General features: G+C 48.1%; 1 protein-coding gene across 1 annotated transcript in view; it reads right to left on the bottom strand.

Annotated features, from left to right (window-relative positions):
- SEPTIN9 (septin 9) overlaps positions 1–20,313 on the bottom strand; it is a 141,368-nt gene extending 121,055 nt beyond the window's left edge. The window contains exon 1 of the mRNA XM_068151420.1: positions 19,947–20,313. Coding sequence (XP_068007521.1) covers positions 19,947–19,968 — 22 coding nt within the window. The 5' untranslated portion in view covers positions 19,969–20,313. The remainder of the gene's footprint in view (positions 1–19,946) is intronic.
- Positions 20,314–22,491: the final 2,178 nt, after the last annotated feature.

Genomic DNA, 22,491 nt, shown 5'->3' with positions numbered 1-22,491 from the left:
CCTTGTGATCATCTGTTCTTTACTGCCCACAAATTCCTCACAGCTGATAGTCATCCAGAGATAGGCTGGACAATCATGAAAGCACACCAAAAAAAATTAGCACAAGCAGTTTTTCATATGAAAAAAACCAAACCCAAAACACCCAAGTTTTTCAGTCATCATCTGTGATCCTTCTGGTTAGAGGGCTTCAGTAATGTGGCCAGGCAGTAGAAAGGATGCCACGTCACCATGCTGACACATTGGATGACTTTGTACAAATGCATACTTGTAATGCAAGTATCCACACAGATTGGAAGGGACAGGGAAAATAGGTCTTTTGTATGTATTGTCAGTTTTGCTGATTTATGTGTTTCTTTTATCTAGCAGCTTGAGGGAAGGGAAAGGGATTTGCAAAGGGACAGAAAACTGTCCTTGTGAGGCTGTACTGGTTGGGAATGGGCATGGTAACTACTGTCAAGGATAAAATCAACTCCAGTTCACTGTTGAAGCTAACCAGATTTCCACAGAGATCTTGCCCCTCTAAATTTACCCTCTTCACCATGCTCATTTGTTCACACACCTTAGCTCCTGAAATCCAAGAGGGAAGAAGCAGGACCCAAGAACTACAAGAGTCTCCTCGTGGCACTTTTGCTAAGTGAAGGAGTTTTACAAGAATGTCAGAGCTCACAAAGCTATCATGAGAGCAGCTTGGATCTGGTCTCATTTGTTGTTCTGCGGGATCTGTAGCATCCCAGCAGGGACTGGAAGGAGGGAAGGTGTCTGAAGTCATCCAAGCTGCAGCTCAAGGAAGGAAAGACTAAAACTCGTACATTAACCAGCTGCCACAAAAGCTTCAGTAAGCTAGAAATGTGTTAGTTAATCATTAACATCAATGACACAAGAGTCCCCAGGAGCCTGAATGGACAAAGGATAAGCTTGGCACGCAGAGCACTATGCAAACAAATAAAACAAGTCACCACTGCTCATCCTTTGCCTTCAAACACCCCAAACATTACAGCATACAGACCCACCAGCACACCTAACTTTCTCAGGTTTATCTGGCAATGGCCATGGATTAGTTGGAGAAAATCATTGTCAGATTTGAAGGAGGGGAAAGGAATTTTAAAACTGCAATGTGGTATTTCCATATGGATCAAATACTCTCAAGCCACCCTGCAGCTCTCATCCCCGCTCCCCATAATGCTCTGGCTCTGACCACACAGGAGAACTCCTGGTGCAAACTTCCCGGCCCAGCATCTGGCTCTCTGCTGTACCCTAACACTATGCACAGCTTCAGCAGCACTCTGTTATTTCAGATTTAAAAATAAACAAACAAAATTGTCCTTATTTAGATTTTAAAATCCATTTCTTGCTGCCTTCTTGTAACCTCAATGCAATCCAAATTTTATTTTGCAGCCACAGCATTTGCTCAGAGACTGCTCACTGCTTCCTTGCTCTTGTTTCAAGCACACAGAACTCCAAAACTTGTGTTTCAGAGGGTCCCCCCACCACAAACATCACTGGATTTATCATTGGAGCCCTGCAAGGCTGGGGCTGCCATCAGGATGTAATACAGACCCCTTGTGTTTGCCAGGCTCTGAAAGGCAAATGTTGATTTTTCCCAGAGAGGGATGGGGGTGTATAGAGGAGAAAAGCTGAGAACAAAGAGGCAGCAGCCCACTCGCTAAAAGCCTGCAGACGACAAAGGGCAGAGGTTAAGGGTTCTCCTGAGCCTGGGAGACACCCCCAGGCTGACCCACTGGGCTGCTGGGCAGAGGCATGCCAGTGACTGTAACTAGCCTTGGTGAGCAGCTCCTCATTCACAGCTGGAGGAGGTTAGGGGCAGCCACTGGTTTTGACACCAGTGTCTGACTCTGAAGTCACTGCAAAGGGAAAATCTCAGGCAGGGATTTTACTCAGATGCTAACACGTAACTCTAAGTCTCCAGACTTGTGACCCGGTGCCCTTTTCCCCCACACGGTACAAGGGATGCTCCACTGCAGCCATGTAACATCTGGACAAAGGAACCAGCCAAGGGACCACAGTCACTAAAGCCCATGCCCTCCCTAGCCAGAGCCACAGGCAAATACACAGGGCCAAGATTCATAAACTGGCCACTTGACTGAGAGCAGGTAACCTTGGACAAGCACTAAGCTCAAGCAGATGATGGTCTCTTCTCTCTGTCCTGAACATTCACACAGATGAACTTGAGGCTACAAACGCTACCTGCAGCCTTTTCACCTGAGCATCCCTACTACAGCAGCCTCAACACACACTTTGCAGTTGTGTTTGTACAATGATGAATCTGCCTTGCTTTGGTAGGACCCCTGTGGTACTCTGATATCACACAGGGCCTGAAAGCCAGAAAGCTTGAGATCCAAGCTGTGGTTCAGAAACCAGCTGCCTATTACACAAGAAATTCAAGCTCAGAATTGCAGCTGATGGGACAAACATCCACATTTAAACATTTCTCTTTAACCCCAACTCCAGTTGCATTAAGATTCTTTACTCATTCAAGTTTAACCTGCCCTAGGGAGAATCTGAGGTAGGCAGCCAGGGAGAATAAGCTCAGCTGCAGGGCCAAAGCCATCTGCAGACAAAGGAGTCAGGAACTGCTCAGCAGCCACCACAGCACTACCACGACTCCCTGCACATAATGTTCCTCCTCCACATATCCTTTTCTCTGCTTGTAAAATGAGGTGTCAAACACTGCCTCTGCTTATAGGAGCAGGAGGGATACATTATTTAATGGTTTTACATTTCAGCTGTAAAGAATGACTCAAGCACTATCTATAGGTTACTGACATAATGTCCATTGTCCTTAAACATCAGGGCAAAGGAGAAGTTACAATCTGAGCAACAATGAAGTCCTGAACCCATACAATTGAGGGTTTTCTCCCATTAAGTCTGCCCCAGAAGTAGCCAAGCCAATTCAGTTTCATAAGCCAGTAGCATTCTTTGAATGTCTTCCCTTCTATCTTAAAATTATATTTAATAGTGGCTGCAGCAGGGAAATTGGACCAGAAGAGAACTTCAGCCAAGCTTTAGGATGTATTTGAGTGCCTAATATTGCAGGCCAGCTTAGGTTACAGTTTGCAGAAGTGCCTTTTCAAACTGTAGTATAATTCCATCTCTGCCTTAAGAGATGCTGCCCTTGGAGCTCTCTCTCTCATTTTCCAGGTCAGACGCCTACACAAAGACCAACACCACCACAGTCCCAGAGTCAGCTACAAAAGTGTCTTAGGGCTGTATCTGTGAGGGATCAGCCCTCAACACCAAGATCAAAACTCCTGTGAGCTTCCCTCTCCCCCCCAGTCTCTATCATATGAAGCATTTAAATGCATTTAATGGAGGACTAAGCTCTCAGAAGTTCCCGGTGGCCATGATAAGGCCCAGAGCACCTGTTGTGTCCTGCTGCCACATGTCAGAGAAGCACCCAGCACAAAAGCACTAAATTACTTTAAAAACAAGTTGTAGATTGAATACACAAGCACCAATCTCTTAATGGGTTGTTCTTTTAGATCTTTGTAAGGGACAAAATCCTTCTAGACCCAAGGCCTACCTTTCTGCCAAGCCGTGCTCTCCAACAGTCAGCTCTACAGAAGGGCAGCAAGAAGACTACCCATGAGTTCATTTAAATAAAGTCCAGCTGTAGGAACTACTTCTACTTGATCCTACTCCATGATGACCCACTCTTCTCCCCAGGTACCAAGCAATCCCAGTGCAACTCCTTCCTCTAATGGGTCTCTGCAGCTGCCAGCAAGGAGAAGGTGAAGCACCTGTTACCACCAAACAGCTCGGCCCTGGCAAAAGGCAGAGTGCAATCACCCCTGGCACAGGTGAAAACCAGTTCCAATCATGAAGCGCTGCCTGCAGCCTCTGAGGAAGCTTTTCTCTCTTAAAAAAAGGGCTTACAGAAGGAGGCACAAAGCCTATTCTGTAGATCTGTCTGAAAGGCAGCATTGTACATGGACCATGGCACGCCCGGTGTAATGGAGCCGGGCAGCGGAGCTCCGGGACCGGTCCAGAACCCCTCCCTCGAGACACTCACCCCAGCGATACAAGAGTCCAGCCTCCACCGTGAAAATCCTTGCCACAAAAAAGGCAAGCACTGCTGTATCTGTACCAAACACACACATACACAGAGGACTGAGAAGTGCTTTGTGCTGCTCTGGCTTCTCCCTGCAGAGCTCAGCTTGCAGTTTCTGAGTAACCCAAACCTTCATGCACTAACCCTGGCACTGCAAGACCTTGTGCTGTGCTAAACAGCAACATGAGAGAGGTTCTCAACACAGTGATGCTTATGGACTTGCTTATGCCATAGGTACTGAACCACACTAACCTGCCACACTGCATGCACAAGCTGCTGCCAGCCAAGCCAGAAAGGTTTTTCTCTGTCTGAAAGCTCAGGTCAGTTCTGATGAGCTCCACATGACTGTCAGTGTATTACACAAGCTGACCTTTCACAAATGGAATCTTGTACTGTCCAAAGCCTCTTGTCCAGAGGGGATCCATGGCACTGTCATATCCCTCTAGCTCAGGCTTGTTCCAACCTTCTTTATCTCCTGCAGAAGTATCATCTAAGCAGGAACCTCCTTCCCCTGTCCAGAGCTGCAGGATTGACAAGGGGCCAAGGGAGGATGCTCAGGGTAAAGGGAGGGGGGGGGGGGAGGCAGGGAGTGCAAGAAGGAGAGGTGGGGGATGTGTGTCAAAATTCCAGCCTTATCTCCAGAGGCTGAGATCATGGGTAGAAAATGTTTCTGTGTTGTCTCAGCAAGCTTCCGGCTGGCACCCCTCTTCCTCTCCACGAAAGCAGCTCTTTGAGAGCCGTTCTGGAGCCAGAGAAGAATGTTCAGTGGCACAGACTAAATGTATTTTCCATTGCTGAGACATCAGATCTGTGATGGTGCCCACTGTTAGTATCACTCAGCTGCTCCTCAACCAGCTGTGTCCAAGCAGTCAGGGAAGCAGCCTCAGTTGCAGGGAGGGATGCTGGCACCTCCTTTGAGAACTGCTGGTACATAAAGCAGTCACTCACTGCTGCAAGATGGTGGTGATCTCCAGAAGTCTCTTCCAACTTCTATCATCCTGTGATTCTGTGGAGCTTTAGTGTATGTGAAGGAGGGATGCCCACCACATAAGATCATAATGAGAGGATTCCAAAGGCCTAAGGGCCTATGTTTGACTCCATGCTCCACCACAGATACCTGGGAGCCTCAGGGCAGCACCAGCCCAAGTGTTTGCACATTAGAAGTCTGTGCAGGAGCCCCAGAAGTGCTTCACAGCCACCAGACGAGACAGGCTCTGCAGCCTGTGAGTCACACAGGGTGATTAATCTGACAGCCCCTGGCTGGAGAGAGTCTGCAGCGACCAGCTCTGATTCAGAGATGCTTTTAGATGGCTCAACTTCAGCAAAATTAAATTCCACCTTGTTTTTTTCCAGGCCTCAGTCCTCTGTAATACAGGATATTAGCTCTCTCCTTGCTTTAAGATCAATGTCTGAAAGACTGAAGACACTTAGAGGAGTAGGAAGCACTTTGGTTATCTGTATGGTCATTAGACTAGGAGCAGGAGTCAGGATATCTGATTATGCTCCAACCTGGCCAAGCCAAATGAAGCAGCTGATTCCTCTGCAGCTTGGTTTCTGTAACAATACACTGGCATAAGCATATAGCTGTCACAGGCACTTGGGAAGGCTTTGGGAGCATCAGAGTAAAGGCCGTGTTTGTTCATAAAGTAAATTCCCTGAATAAACAGAATCACAGAATGGTAGGGGTTGGAAGGGACCTCTGAAGATAATTGAGTCCAATCCCCCTGCCAGAGAAGGATTGTCTAAAGCAGATCACACAGGAACACATCCAGACAGGCCTTGAAATTCTCCAGAGATGGAGACTCTACCACCTCCCTGGCAGCCTGATCCAGTGCTCCACCACCCTCAATGTTCCTTCATATCTTTAGATGGAACTGTCTATTTTCAAGTTTATGTCCATTACCTCTTGTCCTGTCACTGGGGACCACTAAGAAGAGACTGGCCTCATCTTCCTGACATCCACCCCTTAGATATTTGTAAACATTAATAGGATGCCTCCTCAGCCTCCTCTTCACCAGGCTGAACAGCCCCAGGTCTCTCAGCCTTTCCTCATATGACAGATGAAGAAGCCCAAAGCCCCTCTGTAGGGCTCTGCCCTGGTGATACAAACACAGGGCAAGGCTGCTGTCAGGTAGACTCGTTCTCCTGGAGAAGGTGAGAAACTGCCATATTCTTCTCCAAAGGCAATTGCCACCCCTCGTGCCCTAAATTTCCTGTATGTAAACAAAGCATCAGCCTCCAGGGCTCCTGATCATCTGTCACCATTGGTTTATTCCATAAGAAAGTGAAATTTAAAAATCCACAACAATCCACAGCTGAAACAGTGTTTAATCTTGCAAAGATTATGAGAACATGATTTGAAAAGCAGAGGAAGCTGATAAGCTCCCAAAGCAAAGGGTCACTACTTGCTTTATAGTCTCATTTTGCCCATAATGTGCAATAGGGCTTGGAGGCTTCCAGGATGCTGAGTGACTATGTCAAGGCAGTTTTTAATCCGAAGCCTGATCTCCCAGCTGTGTTTTGACCTAAGGACATATCATTCATTAACCATCACAAATGGGAAATGAGTTACAAGAGATGAAGATGATCCCAAGTGGTGATGAAATGTTAGAGAATATTAAAATTCAAATTAATTCTGATGCACTAAAAATGGAAAGAAAAAAAAACCCCAACATCCACCAAACCCAACCTGAACAGGATGCCATGGGACTCAGCAAGGACCAGTGCAAAGGTCTAATACTACATCATACAATATATAAATGTATGCCCTGTAATGCACTGGGCTCCCTCAAGTCAGTCATAGCAGGAGGTGCCAACAAAATATTCCTATCTTACGTGGGCTGAATTGCCAGATGTTATCAGCAGCAACTACAGGACTATCTTAGGGGGACAAGTACTCCAGGCAGGTTCTTGGAGAAAGGTGGGATGGAGCTGACTGCAAGCTGAGGAGCAGAGGGCAGACTGTCAGAGCCATATAGATGAGATAGCCAGCAGCATCCAGATGCAGCCCCAGGAGAAGCTCTCCTTGTAGAAGATGAGAATTAGAGCCACTCCCTTCACAAAATCCTGAGACTGGGCACTGGATCCTCAGTGTGAAAAGTCACCAGGTGCCAGGCAGAGCAGCCCTGGTTCAAGAACTTAAGCTGTTCTCACTTAAGCAGCTTGTCTGTCTACCATGCTCTTGTGTTTCCCTCCTGCATGAAGAAGCCAAGACAGATCAGCTACATGAGAAGAGTTAGACAGCCTGACCACACATGGTCAGCCTTGCAGACAGCAGCCTGCTCCCACCAGATCTGCACAGCTGACTGTTTCATCCTGCCGCATCCCTGCAGCCCTGTGAGTGCTGAGGGAGCAGCAGAGCCTTGTGAAATCACCCAGACATCCTCCACTCAACAGGGTTAAGATGAGGTCCTCCAGGCTGTGCTAATAAGCCATGAGTTAGCCTTGAAACTGTGAGTACCTTGGAACTGGACAAGGTGCTGCATGCCACCTGCTCCAGCTCCACGTGACAGCCAGGTATTTGCTTAGAGAGAAATGCAAATAAACCCACCCTGGCAAGCTTCATGCTCTCCTAGGAATTCCAACAAGGACATCTTCAGACAGAAAGCAGGAGAGCATGGAACAGTCCTGAGTAAAGCAGCTGCCTCAGTGCCTCTAGTGGCAGCAAAGATGGGGTGGTGAGGAGGAAGGAGAAAAGACACAACCACCTGAGCAGCCTCCTCTCCATATGCAGTCCTGGTTTATTGCCATGCTCAGCACAAGATGAGTATTCTTAACACCATGTCTTCTCCTCTTCTGTCCCACTGTTCTCCCCTCAGTGACACCTTCCACAACAAACCATGCAGATCTAAAAAGAATATGCAACTTCTGATCCTGAATGCTCTGGACCTAAGAAACCAGAATACAAGGGAAGCTCTGGAGACAAGGCTACAAACTGTCCATATGGCTCCTGTGCCTTTCATGGGAAAGATGAATTCCCATACAGATGTCCAAGCTCACTGTGAAATGTTCATAGAGTGGAAATGATGAATTAAAAAAAAAAAATCTGCAGTCATAAGAGCTCAAACTGTTCAAACTACATCATCAGGCTGGTTCTGACAACACTTATAACAAAGAAATGCAACTGTAAAATAGTTCAAGGGTTAGCTGCATAGCTCTTACCTTTTCAGAGGCTATCACAGCTCTTCCATCACCCTTCCTAGTATGCCTCAGTACAACCTGGAGAAGAGCAGACTCAGGGGAGACCTTATTGCTGTCTACAACTACCTGAAGGGAGGTTGTAGCCAGGAAGGGGTTGGTCTGTTCTCCCGGCCAACCAGCACCAGAACAAGAGGACACAGTCTCAAGCTGTGCCAGGGGGAGTTTAGGCTGGAGGTGAGGAGAAAGTTCTTCACAGAGAGAGTTGTTAGCCATTGGGATGTGCTGCCCAGGGAGGTGGTGGAGTCACTGTCCCTGGAAGTGTTCAAGAGGGGATTGGACGTGGCACTTGTTGCCATGGTCTATTAGCCATGAGGCGTTGGGTGAAAGGTTGGACTTGACGATCTTTGAGGTCTTTTCCAACCTTATTGATTCTATGATTCTAGGAACTTCTGGCTATTCTAATTCATCCTAACACATAACTCTCTGGAGAATTTTTTTCCTATCTTGATATTTTATCTTGTGTCTTTACAAGATTTAGTACTTTCTACTTTTCCTCCCACATAGCCAACCAGTTTTGACCCAGGAGCACGTGGAATCTGGCTCACCTCCTGTCCCCATCTTCCCCACCTTCAGTGCATGTTGGGACAGAGCTGCAGAAATGCTCCAAATATCTCCTGGGGTGCCTGAAGAGTTCATTGCTGAAGTTGCTTCCTTCACCGCATCTCTGCTCCCCTCCCTGAGCCTGGTGGCACTGTGTCATGTGCTGGGTCTGCATCCTCCTTTGCTGCCCTTCCAGGCCCAGCCCTTGCTCCTGCCTCACCACATTCCTGCACTGGTCTCCCCTCACCAGTCTCCACCAGCGAACATGCTCTGCCAGCACAGCTTCTGCTTTCCCATCCACTGACCCACGCTCCTGTGAACACCTGACCTGCAGGAAACATTTCTCATCCCTGCTACCCCTCTTAGTAGCATCCTGTCAATCAGGAGGGTCTTTGGATACAGAAATATCACCACAGGGCTAGGAATGAGGACATTGTTTATTTTTACCCAAGACTAAGGTCAGATTTTGTTCCTAGCTTACCAGGAGCTGTATGACTGCCCTGGATTGATCTCACAGCTCCTTGTTTCCCAGTGTCTGGAGCCACTAACCCTTCTGTGCTACAAACTGCCAACAGCAGCACGCAAGCTGCCTTCCAAGGATCAGGAGCAGTCTGTGAAAGGGTTTAATGCAGATGCCTAAGCAGCCAGTACAGTGACAGGAAGGTGGACACAGCACTTGGGGCTGCGGTCTAATGGCCATGGTGGTGTTAAGTCAATGGCTGGAACTCGATGATCTTAGAGGTCTTTCCCAACCAAAACAATTCTATGATTATATCCATTCCCAGGGGCTCCCATATTTATTCACAGCCCAAAGGGCATAAAAGGCTCAGTAAGATCTGACCATTAATCCAGACACATACTGTGCAACAGCTTTTTACTATTCCCTCTCCACCACAGCTCAAGCACAGGGCTCTTACTTTTCCCATAAGGATCTTCAAAATCTTAGCAAAGCCAAACACAGGAGAAAACCCTGCAGTCACAGACACCCTCCTCCCCTCTCCTCACCCTTTACACTATCCAAGAACTCTGACATGGATTTTAAAACTTCAGCTCCTAATACTGATTTCCTACTCTGGTCTGTCAAGGAGCATGCAGAGCAGAGCAGCTCTGCCACAGAGGCACATCTGAAACCTCCACAGATGGATCAAACTCGCAAGGGTTGAGCTCCTCCTTCCCAACATTAATTCATCACTTGCAACATTAACTGCAGAAATCAGCTGTCAGATTATTTCACATCGCTGCTGGGAGGTTTATCTGACAAAAACCCACTCCAGGAAATAAATCACAGCCTTGTGCTACAGCTGCCAAGCAGGATGGGATAGACCACCCAAGCCATGACATCTCCCAACAAGCCACAGCACCAACAGCCTTTCCATGCTCAGATGTGGGACTCACCAACTGAAGCATCTCACTTGTCAGTACAGCAATCTGGCAAAGCATTTACAGATGCAGATGTTGTTGAATGACAATTCACATCAAAGAGCAATTAGCTATAGTAACTTCAGTTCTCCAGGCTTCAGAAGTCTGACTCATAGAATTGTTAGGGTTGGAAGGGACCTCTGAAGTGTTCAATAAATACTGAACAGTTCTGAAAGCTGCAACCTACCTGTTTAGAAAAGAAATAAAATTAGAGGCACATTAGGATGTGTTGGGTTTGGTATAGATTAGGCACAACTCAGACTTGCATTTCTCAGTATCACAGAATTACAGGGGTTGCAAAAGACCTCTGGAGATCATCGAGTCCAGCCCCCCTGCCACTTACACATGGTTACAGAGGAACACATCCAGGCAAGTTTTGATTGTCTTCAGAGAAGGAGACTACAAGACTTCTTTGGGCAGCCTGCTCCAGTGCTTCATCAGCCTTGAAAAAGTTCCTCCTCATGTTTAGAAGGAACTTCTTATGTTCAAGTTTGTGCCCATTACCCCTTGTCCTGTCACTGAGTGCCACTGGAAGACTGATCCCATCCTCCTGACACCCACTCTTTAAGTACTCATAAGCATTTCTGAGATTCCCCCTCCCTCCTCTTTTGCAAACTAAAGAGACCAAATTCTCTCAGTATTTCCTCATAAGAGAGATGATTTATTAGGCCTAATTTGATAAAGCATGCTCTCAAACACATGAAGGCAGGACACTGAAGGGGAAAAAGCCCTCCACGTGGCAGAAAGGGCTGCAAGAGCACATAATAAAGGTCTGAATGTAAGGATTTCCTGGTGCTTCTAGCAGCTGACCTCAGACAAAAGCAGCAGAGCACACGTGACTCCTTTTATCACTAGAACACTGAAAATCAGCAAGGTTGGAAACCTTCCCCAAAGCAAACCAGAGGACAAGGAGGATCACAGCATTTCAGGGCTGGCCTGGCAACAACATCCACTTTCAATGCCTCTGTGTGGGCAATGAATTATGTTTCATCCTCACTCCTGCTGATTTAAAAACATATATATATTGCTTTTAATTTAAAAAACCAACAATTGAAAGTCAAATTGGATGCAAGATGGACTCAATATTAGGAGAGCAAAGCAACTGTAGAAGTGCTGGTAGCTGACACCCCTCAGCCACAGTTCTGGGCAGGCTGGGAGCTCCTCAGCAGCCAAGTCAGTAGGTGACACTTGAACTTCTGCAGCCTAGAGCTGTACCTTTCTCACAAGCAAAACAAAGCCTCCAGCCTCCTTAACTGCAGCTTTTCAGCAACCTTACATTCACTCAAACAAATCCCTGCCACCTCCCATGGTCTGTCATGTGCTAGTCCTTTGTCCTGACTTGTAACACACCAAGATCTGTTATTCTTCTCAGCAACTTTTATTTGTACATGTCCAGGCACTTACAACCCAGGCACTGAGTCATTCAACAACAGCTTTCAGCAGTAATTGCTGAGGGCATCTTGTCCTCGTTTCCTTCTGTCCATGATATAAGGCTGTAAGTAATCCTCATTTCCCTTGATAACATCAAAACCAAAGCAAACTTGCACCCAGGGGCAGCTCTTGAGGATCAGGACTCCAACTTGCTCCCCCTGGCATCACTGCAGCAGCCTACAAAGGGATGTGACTTTGGACAAGCTGAGGGAACAACTGAGGGTCAGGGACCCTCTGTGACCTGAGGCCTCAGGGAAAGCTGAGCTCTTCCCAAAGGAACTGGTGCCTCTGCAGATCTTCCCTTGGCATTGTCTCCCCTGGGAACCAGAACCCAAGGTCCCTTTTTCCCTTGGTCCCCAGAATAGCACTACTCCCACACCAGGAAATTATGGACTTTCTTGAACATCACCATGACCTTTTTAATTTCCATTATGCCTTCAGCTCTCTCCTCCCCCTACTCTCCTACTCTAAACAAATCTCAGAGCTGCACAAAGTGTTTCCTGTAAATAACACTCATCTGGCATGGACAAAGGAAAAAAAACAAAACCAACACAAACCCCTTTTGGTGCTAGTTCCAGCTTGCAATCCTCCCTCCAGTTTGACTTCTGTCTGCTCAACCCAGAAGCCTTGAAAGCAGTGCAGTGCTTGAGGGAAATGAAGGGGACAGCTACACACTCTGGGCTTCAGATATGAGTCTGCCCTACCTGAAATTAAAAGTTCATGGAGGTAACTTACATAGTGCTTCAGACTGCTGTAGGGCAATGATCAGTGTTAAACTTGAGAAGGAGCTTCATAATAAGCCCCTCTCTGCCCAACACAGCCAGCCCTTTTCACAAACGTAGCAGCACTTCCTTTCCCATCCTCCTGGTGCCATCCCACACTGATACTGGCCTCTGTCCTAGAGATCTCTGAACCCCACTGAGCTCTGGACTTCTGTGGTGATGGACCAAGCATTTAATCTCACAACAGCTGCAGAAGGACTTTTTCAAGGCTGTGCTATCACCTGAATCATGAGTTACACAGAAGGAGCTGTGTACACTCCTTCTTAAACACAAGCCCTTTAAAGGGTGTTTTGAGCCATCCTTGTCACTGTAAGTCATTGCAGGCCAGTGTGGGAACAGGCTGACTCACCAGTGACTGTGCTGTCTCTCTCCCACTGCACCTCCGCTTACACAGTGCGATTTCCGTAGGGAAGGAGGTCTGCATGAGCATGGCTGCTCCTCCTGAGGACACTGGCACCAGGCAGGAAGGGAAACTCCCTAGTGTGGTGCTAACACACTAGCATAGCCAGTTAGCATCAGCCCTAGGGACTGGGGCATCCCAGCCTTATGCTGCAAAACCCAAGACATCTCTTGTCCAAAAGGGGCAGGTCAGCCTCACAGCAGCAGCCCCACTCTCTACCTGCTAACCAGCAGCACTGCTTTGCGATAGATATCCCTGCAAGCAGGCAGGGAGTTATTCTCTACAGCAACATCCCCATTGCACATGGTGCCACCTTTTGCTCACTCCAAGTGGGAATTGGAGGATGATTGGTGTTGTGAGGAAGGTCCCACATGGCTTTTTGTTATTTTCTGCCTATGCCTGAGTGTTGCAGTTTCTTATTTGGCTTTCTCCACAGACTGCATTCCCTTACTTCTTTAAGCTATTTTGTCCCAGATGTTGGGATGTTTTGTTACCTAAAGCAAAGCCCTTCTGCTGCCTGCATGTGTCAGCCAAACCTGGCAACAGCAGAGCACCCAACTGAAGCCATCACACTGATCCTGCCACCCCATCACAGCATGGCACTACTACAGCAGCATCATTTTTTGATAACAAGATGACATCAATCATCAGGAGCCATCATAAACGTGATGACAGACAGCACTGATGTTGATGGCAATATGCCCTGTCAGCAGGCGAGTGAAATACAACCATCCTGCTCTTTGATTGGACATCTCATGGTCCCACCTTGGTTTTTACAGCAAGGAAGCGCAGAGGGAACTTTGTCAGGATGGATGCCAGCTGCCATCAACAGCTCCTTGCATCTGCTGAGCCACAGAACAGACTATGAAACCCTGAAGGTAGATGAGAATGGTCTGTATGAGGAGCAGGGGTGTTCCATCCAACAGAGACTCCACCAACTGGTAGCACTCTAGAGAAACTACAAGCTTTACTACCATGAGAGAGGTAGAAACCTCATGCTCTAAAGCATGCAGCTTTTCCACTTTAACAGTTACCAAAAGGATTGTTAAGAGGTTTTAGCTGTTAACAACAATGCAAAGCAGGGCAGTGCTGCCTCAGCCATGGCATTGGTCTCGAAGCAAGGTCTGAGGCACTGCCCTGCTCACACAGACTTTGCTTCTGGCACCCATCATTCACCAGAAGGACATGCAAAACTCCCCTAAAGCTTTTGTCTTCCCCTTCACATCCCCTGCATTCACACTGGCTTTATAAATGCTTCTGGTCTGGTCTGCCACAGATGAGAAAAGAAAGAAGCCCAGGCCAGGCTTCATTGCTCTCTGCTCAAGTGCCTCTAAGAGGGAAAAGGCAGGCATGTGGCAGCAAGAGAGCCGAAATGGCATCCTCTGAACAAGGGCAGAGTCAATAGCAAGCAACACAACAACCCAGCACAGAAACTTTTGCCTTTAATAAAAGCAGAACGACACAAACAACAGCTCAATAAGCAGCCTGCTGAGAGCTGCAGGGAGCTGCTCCACCACTTGTGGCTCTAGTGGTAGCTCTATCCCACCAAGCAGTGATGAAAAAGAAAACCTGGCATGTTTTCCACTCCTGCTATGCTGCAGAAGCCTTCCTGAGGGCTGATGCATTTGCTTACTACACCATCAATTTGCACCAGAGATGCAGGGCCATGCCAGTGGCTGCTGTGCCTCTTCATTAACCACTTTGTTACTGCAGAGTGCTTTGCTTTTCATCCACAACAGCTAAATGCTTGCAAGAGAGGCACCACAAACATGCTTTAGTGCATCAGGCACAGTCAGAGCTGTTTCACATAAAGGGAAAATAAGACAGTGGGATAGTTTGCTCATCTCAACTGGCAGAGGCATTGCTTGCATTGAATTCAGGTTCTGAGCAGTAGGTTTGAACAGCCACAGACTGTGGATCCAGCTTCTTGTGGCTGACTGCAAATCCTCAGTACAATCAATTCTTAATTTTATTTTTTTTTCCATAGAATCATCAAGTTTGGAAAAGACCTCTGAGATCATCAAGCCCAACCTTCTACCCAACACCTCCACGACCACTATGTCCCAAAGTGCCACATCTACCAGTTTTTTGAAGCCCTCCAGGGATAGTGACTCCACCACTTCCCTTGGCAGCCTGTTCCAATGCCTCACCACTCTTTCTGCAAAGAATTTCCTCCTAATATCCAATCTAAACTTCCCCTGACGCAGCTTGAGGCCATTACCTCTTTTCCTGTCATTAGTTACTTGGGAGGAGAGGCCAAGAGCAGCCCCACTACAACCTCCTTCAGGTGGCTGTAGAGAGCAATAAGGTCTCCTCTCAGCCTCTTCTTTTTCAGTCTAAACAATTGCTGTTCCCTCATCTTATAATGATAGCTTGTCAGCCTAGTAATAGAGGTTTGGGGAAATAAGAGCTAGCTGTGTTTGAGGCTGGGGGAAAAAATTGGCTTTTTTATTTTTATATCTCTCAAAACAATTTTGATTTTCTGTTGAAAATTGCAAACTCAGATGAAATGAATGTTTTTGTTGGATCCAAGCAATATTTTTTCCTTGATACTGCAGCTTGGCCAGTGAATTAAAAAAATATAAATCAGTCTGAACATCTCTGTTCATTTTTCCATGGCTTAGACAAACACAATGCCAGTGAGCTGACAGGAGATGGGGTCCAGTTCAGGAGAGAACAATAGGGCTCTGCAAACACGGGGTCATCTCTGCCCCACCCAGCAGCTTTTATGACAGTGACATTTACAGCTATTGAGGGAATCACACTGGGGCTCTGTCGCACAGCATCGGCCTGAAAAAGTTCAGTCTGTTTTTCCACACCGTCTCAGAAGACAGGCTGCAGCCAGAGATGTGCTGAGGCCCCTGCAACAGGCAGCACTCATCCAGCCATGGCTCTTGATGCTTACTGAGGAGGGGCAAGTCTATCCACTCCTTCATTTATTGCCAGAGGAGTGCTTGCTGCAGTGCATGTCACAGCTACCACAGCTGCACACTGCAGATCTTTCTTGCCTCCAGCAAGAGCTCATTTGCTTTTCTCCACTGGTTGCATGTCTGGAGCAGTAAGAGGGAGCCTTTTGTTGGGGTACAACCCTGACTTACCTCCCTAACACCTGTCACTGCTGCTGCCTTGGACCAGAGCTGTAGGTGTTCAGCATCTGCAGGAGGCTGTGTGGTGTCAGCACCAAAGAAATGTGATGGGTCTAGGGCCAGAGGGCATCCTGGGACACGATGAACCAACCCATCAGAGGACAGAGCTCTTTCCTCCAAGCTTCTCAGTCTAGATAACACCAGCAACTCCAATTTGACTTACACTCTATTGTCTGTGTTTTATAGGGAATCTGTGAGTTGTGATATGGGGGAGAAAACTACTCCCAAATCCTAATGCAAGGATCAGATCACAGCTCTCTCTGGTATTCCTGCAGCTTTTCCTATAGCCTGAGCTCACATACAAGGAGTTATTTCTCCCTAAGAACCCAAGCAATAAATTAGGAGTCCACAGCTTAGGTAAGGGTGGGTCCCACATAACCACTCAGGATAAATCTGGAGGCACTGTAATTAGAGCAATCCTTATTGCAGCACACTCCAACATCTTATATAAACCTGAAACTGAAAACAGTCCTTGGCCAAAACACTTTGCACCATCCTTGAAAATACCTATAAATCATCATGTCAGTTATCACAAATCCTGTCTGTTGCTGCTTTGGCCATGCAACTGTGCCTGAGTAATGGAAAATGAGAACCAAAAAATCCTTTACAAAACCCCCACTATTCCAGGACAAGGAAAACATCCCAGGAAAAAAAACCCTCTCCTTGCCTTAAGCATCTGAAATAATAGACATCCCTAAAGTAAATATGTAAGAGCTGGCTTCAATAGTGGTTATTGCTCATTTTTAACTTTTCACCTTCTCCCCTCCTCCTCCTGCTGCTGCCAGGAAGTTCCAGGGAAGAAAGCCAGCGCTGCCAGGCTGAGCCGCGTGTGCCCGCGGCTACGGCACAAAGGTCTGAGCCTCTCTCTGCTGGTAAGAGGCAAAGCATCCGAAGGCAAAGTCTTTATCCCAACCACACCTATGTGACATGTGCTCAGAAGTCATAGCAGATGGGTAATGATTTCCCTTCAAGCACTTTACAAAAGGTAAATCTTGCCTGGGGTGGGGAGCAGCCTGCAAACAGGGAAGCATTACAGCAGTATCGCTGTGTTCAGAGGAGGCTGGAGCTGGAGCTTCAGCCCTGTGAAGCCAAGTGAGATCCTCCAGCTGAGTTCAGAGGGAGCCAGTCCACAGAACAGGTCCAGAATATACTGGAGACGAGCAAACAAAACCAGTGAGGGATGCTCCCTAATCTCAAAGACTGTTTAGAGGATGCTTATTTTTGTCATAATTTTCAGGAGTGTCTCAGCCAGGCATTGCTTCTCCAGCCTGTCAGGGGCTGTGAGCAATGCCTTTGCAACTGAGAAGTCACTTTGTCACCTCAACAGTTTCTCTGGCAATAAAAAGCTCAGAGTCTCCTCTGTCTTGGAGAGGCAATCTAGATTTCCAGTGAAGTTCCCCAAAGCAAGGTACCATCACTGCTTCCTGATCTGTAATAAAACTACCAGATTTATGGGACAAGGAGGGCTGGCTGTGCCCTGCACAGAGGTGGCAGCTCTCCATAGGTGGTTTCCCCCTGAGTGTGGAGGGGGATTCACCCAGTGCCTTTCTTCCAAATGAATCAGCAAGAGGCAAAGCCCCAGCACGGCCCAGCCAGGAGGTGCAGCACTGAAAGCAGAACCTCTGCAACAATGCAAAGGAGAGCAGCTCAGAGGTGCTGCCTCTGCTCTAAGATTAGTGGTGGCCACCATGCAGTCATGTTGTTTCAACAGAATAGTGCAGTTCTTCTGTTCTTTTCCCTTAAATAGCTTTGCTGCACCAATGGAACTCCCAAAGCAGCCAGAGTTTTCAAAATACAACTGCACTCCCCTTTGCACTGAAGGCACTGACCAAATGTCAACCCACCTCAGCTGCAGTGCTGAGTAAAGGTGGATTTGGACATTGACCAGAGACACCTCCGTTGTGTCAGGGGCAGTGCCTCAGCTTCACTCCAGCACAATCAACCCACAGCAAGAAGAATAATAGAGGACCACTTGGCCCCATCTGCAAGAAGTCATCATATGAGAATAATTTAGAATAAACCAAACCAGGTTGGAAGAGACCTTCAAGATCATTGTGTCCAACCCATCAACCAATCCAACCCATCAACCAATCCAACCCACCCAAACAGCTAACCCATGGCACCAAGCACCCCATCAAGTCTCCTCCTGAACACCTCCAATGACGGCGATTCCACCACCTCCCTGGGCAGCCCATTCCAATGGGCAATCACTCTCTCTGTGTAGAACTTCTTCCTAATATCCAACCTGAACCTCCCCTGGCACAGCCTGAGACTGTGTCCTCTTGTTCTGGTACTGGCTGCCTGGGAGAAGAGACCATCATCCGCCTGTCTACAACCTCCCTTCAGGTAGTTGTAGAGAGTGATAAGGTCACCCCTAAGTCTCCTCTTCTCCAGGCTGAGCAACCCCAGCTCCCTCAGTCTTTCCTCACAGGGCTTGTGTTCCAAACCCCTCACCAACTTTGTTGCTCTTCTCTGGACTTGTTCCAGCAAGTCGACCTCCTTCCTAAACTGAGGGGCCCAGAACTGGACACAGTACTCGAGGTGTGGCCTAACCAGTGCAGTATACAGGGGCAGAATGACCTCCCTGCTCCTGCTGGCCACACTGTTCTTGATGCAGGCCAGGATGCCATTGGCCCTCTTGGCTGCCTGGGCACACTGCAGGCTCATGTTCAGCCTGCCATCGACCAGTCATGCAACTTTTTCTTAGGACAGCCAGTTATCTCGTCCCATCCTTGCTCTGTTCCTGTCCACTTCAGACTGCTTTAGCCACCACCTGCATCTCAGAGGTTCTGTTCAAAGAAGAGGTTTCCCTGAGCAGAGTGCATGCCCATTAGTGCCCACCTCAATCCATTACCATGTGCTAATAATGACACCTAGGCTTTCTGAGGTTCCAGCTACCAAATAAAAGCCTCCCTGGCAGTCCATTTAGCAATGCTAACGAGAGAAGAAAAACGTGCCAGAGAGAAACATTACTAATTAATTTTCACAATAAACAGCCAGCAGCATCACACAGGTCATTTTCTGAGTGAAGACAAACCCCCAGCTCCTGTGGCTTATGAGCTCAGGCAGAGTCCAGTTGGCCTGACATGGCTTGAGTGACTTGTAGCATGGCAGCTGTCCCCCATGCCTGTGACTCAGGATGTTAGCAGGCTGCCAGCATGATCGATACTGCATCTCCACAGTGTCCACAGCAAATCCAGGGCAGAAATGGGATTACAGAGCACAGGGTCACAAACTGCTGGCTGGAACCAAACAGAAATCAGCTGTGGAGCAAAGTCCTGCACCTGGAAGAATTGCTAAAGGCACCTGAGCTTCACAGGGTCAGCAAGAGACCTTCTGTAGGAGACATTCCACTCCACCATGTACCAGCCACTCCTTGGGACTGCTAACAGGATTTCACAGAAGGCTCAGAGAAATTACATCAGTTATGGTTGCTTGCTCCTGGGGGAGGAAGGAGCCTGTGTGAGCCTGCAAGAGTGGAGGACACAAAGCCTGCACCCCATGGGACAAGACCAGAAAAGCCAGGATGGGAAGCAGGGAGAGGAGAGTCCTACAGGATTAGAGGATTCTGGCTCTTCCATCCCTGATTTGGAAGCTCCTCCAGCCCCGAAGGTAACTAGTGTCATACCCAATACCCTGTTTTAATTTCATGCTGCTGCTTGGCACTGGAGCTCACCCCTGTGCTGGCACAGGTACCTGCTGAATAACAAGCTCTGTGCCACCAGTGCTGAGTTTTGCCTGGAACCACTTCCCTCCCTGATTTGTTTTCCATTCTAAAACCTTCTCACTGATCAACAGGGTTTGTTTATACACAGTGAAACTGCTTCTCACTCTGCTGCAGAGCCACTCGAAGGGAGAAGGACTTCTGCAAGTCGTGCTTTCGGAGACTTTTAACCTTTTTCTTTTCCCGGAACAGACACAGAGAGGAGAGAGAGGCCGCGGGGCAGGGGCTTGCTCACCTGAGTACGAGGATTTCTTCATGCCGTCTCTTCGTGCTGGGACATAGGAGCAAGGCTGGCAGGGCGAAGTGTTGGGGCGAGCAGTCCCTGGGGGGCTGTGCCGCAGGCGTGATCCTCCGGCTGGGGCGGGCAGGGACGGGGAGGTGACGCGCACTGCAGCACCGCATCCACGCGTGCGGCTCCAGCCGAGGGGCAGCCCAGCACTCCAATTAACTGGCACACACCTTTCCTAATCTCACACAAAGTTATGGGCTGTTCCAACTCTCCAGGGGTAAAGCAGGGCTCAGCCTCGCCGGCGGCTGCACGTTATCCCTTCAGAAAACAAATGGTCCCCGGGAATTACTCCTGCCAACTCCCAGCCCTGGAAATCTCCAGTATATTGAGCTAGTGCAGCGAAGGGAAGGGAGGGAACTTCGTGCTTCCAGCTCGGCGCACCCCACAGCTTTGATTTAGCCCTTGGCTGTCAGAGCGGCTCAGGTCAGCCCCGCTCTCAAGTCAGGCTGTTTCTAGTTCAAAGTGCGTTATGGCCGTCAGCACCCTGTAGTGTAAACACCTCTTTCCTCTTCAAAGCCACGTGTAAAGGACTCATTCAAGGCTGTGAGCCGAGCAAAATGCACATGGAGGCTTACGACACGGGGAGAGCTACATGTAGGCAGTTTATCACGGCTCAGGGGAATGCAGAGAGCCACGAACCCCGTAACCAACTCCTCAAAGCACAGGGGTCTGGCACCTCTTCCAGGTTACTGAGGAAGAGGAGACTCTATTTTACTACTTCTTATGTGCCTCAGCACGTTGGTCCACCAGGAGAGCAGACATGCTCTTGAACCCTTCTGTGTGAAGTGCACATTGGAAAATCACATCACTGGACAGTTAATTCCATAGATGCAGTAAGCTGGAGTGTTATGAATGCTGACAGGAAGAAAGAGCAAACTAAGAGTAGCTCTGACAAAAGGCACAGTGAAGTGCAGGAGCCTGAACCGCTGGAGGTGGAACTGTGCTGATCACTGGAAAGATTTCCACAGCCTGCCTGGGTGAGTCACCCATGCAAAGGTGCAGAGCACAAGTCCCGTCCACGAGACAATTCCACCAGCTCAAGACATGATTACAGTAGGAAGGGCTCTGTTTGCTTTTAAACTTTTCCACAGCAGGAGAAAAACTGTTCAGTTGCCCAACTCTAACCCTGGCATTGCACAGGGACAGAGGAAGAGAGTAGATGAGCTGGTTTAAGATGGCATAGTCCCATCAGCATTTGTTACCGTTCTTCAACCATAGATTATTGCCTCTGTAACATTAGAATAAAGGATTGTCCAGAGCCTTTCTCAAGCATTAGTGTAAAACTTGAAGATCTAGCTCAAGTCACTGAGGGATTTGGTACTAAGCAGCCAGACTTTGCACTGGAACAGCTCATGAGCTGACACATTCCCAGGTTCACAGCAGCAACAACTCTACTCATTGCTGCACGACTGCGCTTCGTTACTGTCATGCTGTGGTCTCCAGCAGGCAGATGCCATCAAAAAACTCTGTGATCAAGAAAACTTTTGAATCACCAAAGCTTTGTGGCTTAAGTAAACACACATCTAAGCCCATAGCAACGATATATTACTCTTTCCACAAGTGCTTTTGAAATCATTACTCACAATTTATGGAGGGGAAACAATAGCACAATGACTTGCCCCACCTTGTACACCAAGAAAGGGCAAAGTCAGGAGCAGAACCCACTCCAGAGCACTAATCCCCCTGGCCTGCTCTTGCCTGCACCTCTCTGATGGGCACAACTTCTTTCAACACTCAGCAGGGACAGGGATACACCTCACAGGAGATCAAATGTTCTTCTTGCATAGCACATGTGTATCTCCCTGATTAAGTGTGTGATTGCATACACAAACGATTAAGTGCATGGTTCTGCATGTGTGCAAAGTGTGAGTGGAGTGAGTGTGTGCAGGGTGTGAGCAGGGTGAATGTGTGCCAAGTGTGAGCAGGGTGAGTGTGTGCAGGGTGTGAGCAGGGTGTGAGCAGGGTGGGTGTGAGCAGGGTGTGCACAGGGTGTGAGCAGGGTGGGTGTGAGCAGGGTGAATGTGCACAGGGTGTGAGCAGAGTGAGTGTGTGCATGGTGTGAGCAGGGTGCCTGTGCCTTCGCAGGGCTGCAGGCGAGCAGCGTGTTGGGAGCAGTGGCTGGGGTACAGCTATCTGATCAGCTTGGCTGCACAAATACAAACAGCAAATTGTGGAGCAGGCTTTCTACTGCAGGGCCAAACAAACACCATGAGATACAAAATGGCTGAAGGGATTTTTTTTTTTTCTCCCCTGAAATATTGTCCGACAAAGAATCCTTTTCTTTGGCTGCCCAGCCTCAGAATTACCAAGAGAATCAGCCTCTTGGCTCAGAAGGACAGGTTAATGTTTAATACAAGGCAGAGCCCACAGGCTTCAAATAGGTAAGTCATTTATTGCAGTTCCACCCCCCCTCTTTCGTAAGATTAGTGAGGGAATTTATTGTTCCTGGAAGTGAGGGATTGGGGCTTCTGGCTCAGCCCAGCAGCAGCAC

Source organism: Melanerpes formicivorus, unplaced genomic scaffold (genome assembly GCF_026170545.1).
Source record: "Melanerpes formicivorus ecotype bairdi unplaced genomic scaffold, bMelFor1.0.p_v2 SCAF_21, whole genome shotgun sequence".
Taxonomy (NCBI): Eukaryota; Metazoa; Chordata; class Aves; order Piciformes; family Picidae; genus Melanerpes; species Melanerpes formicivorus.
The sequence above is the reverse complement of the archived record's forward strand: the minus strand, read 5'-3'. Positions and strand labels throughout refer to the sequence as shown.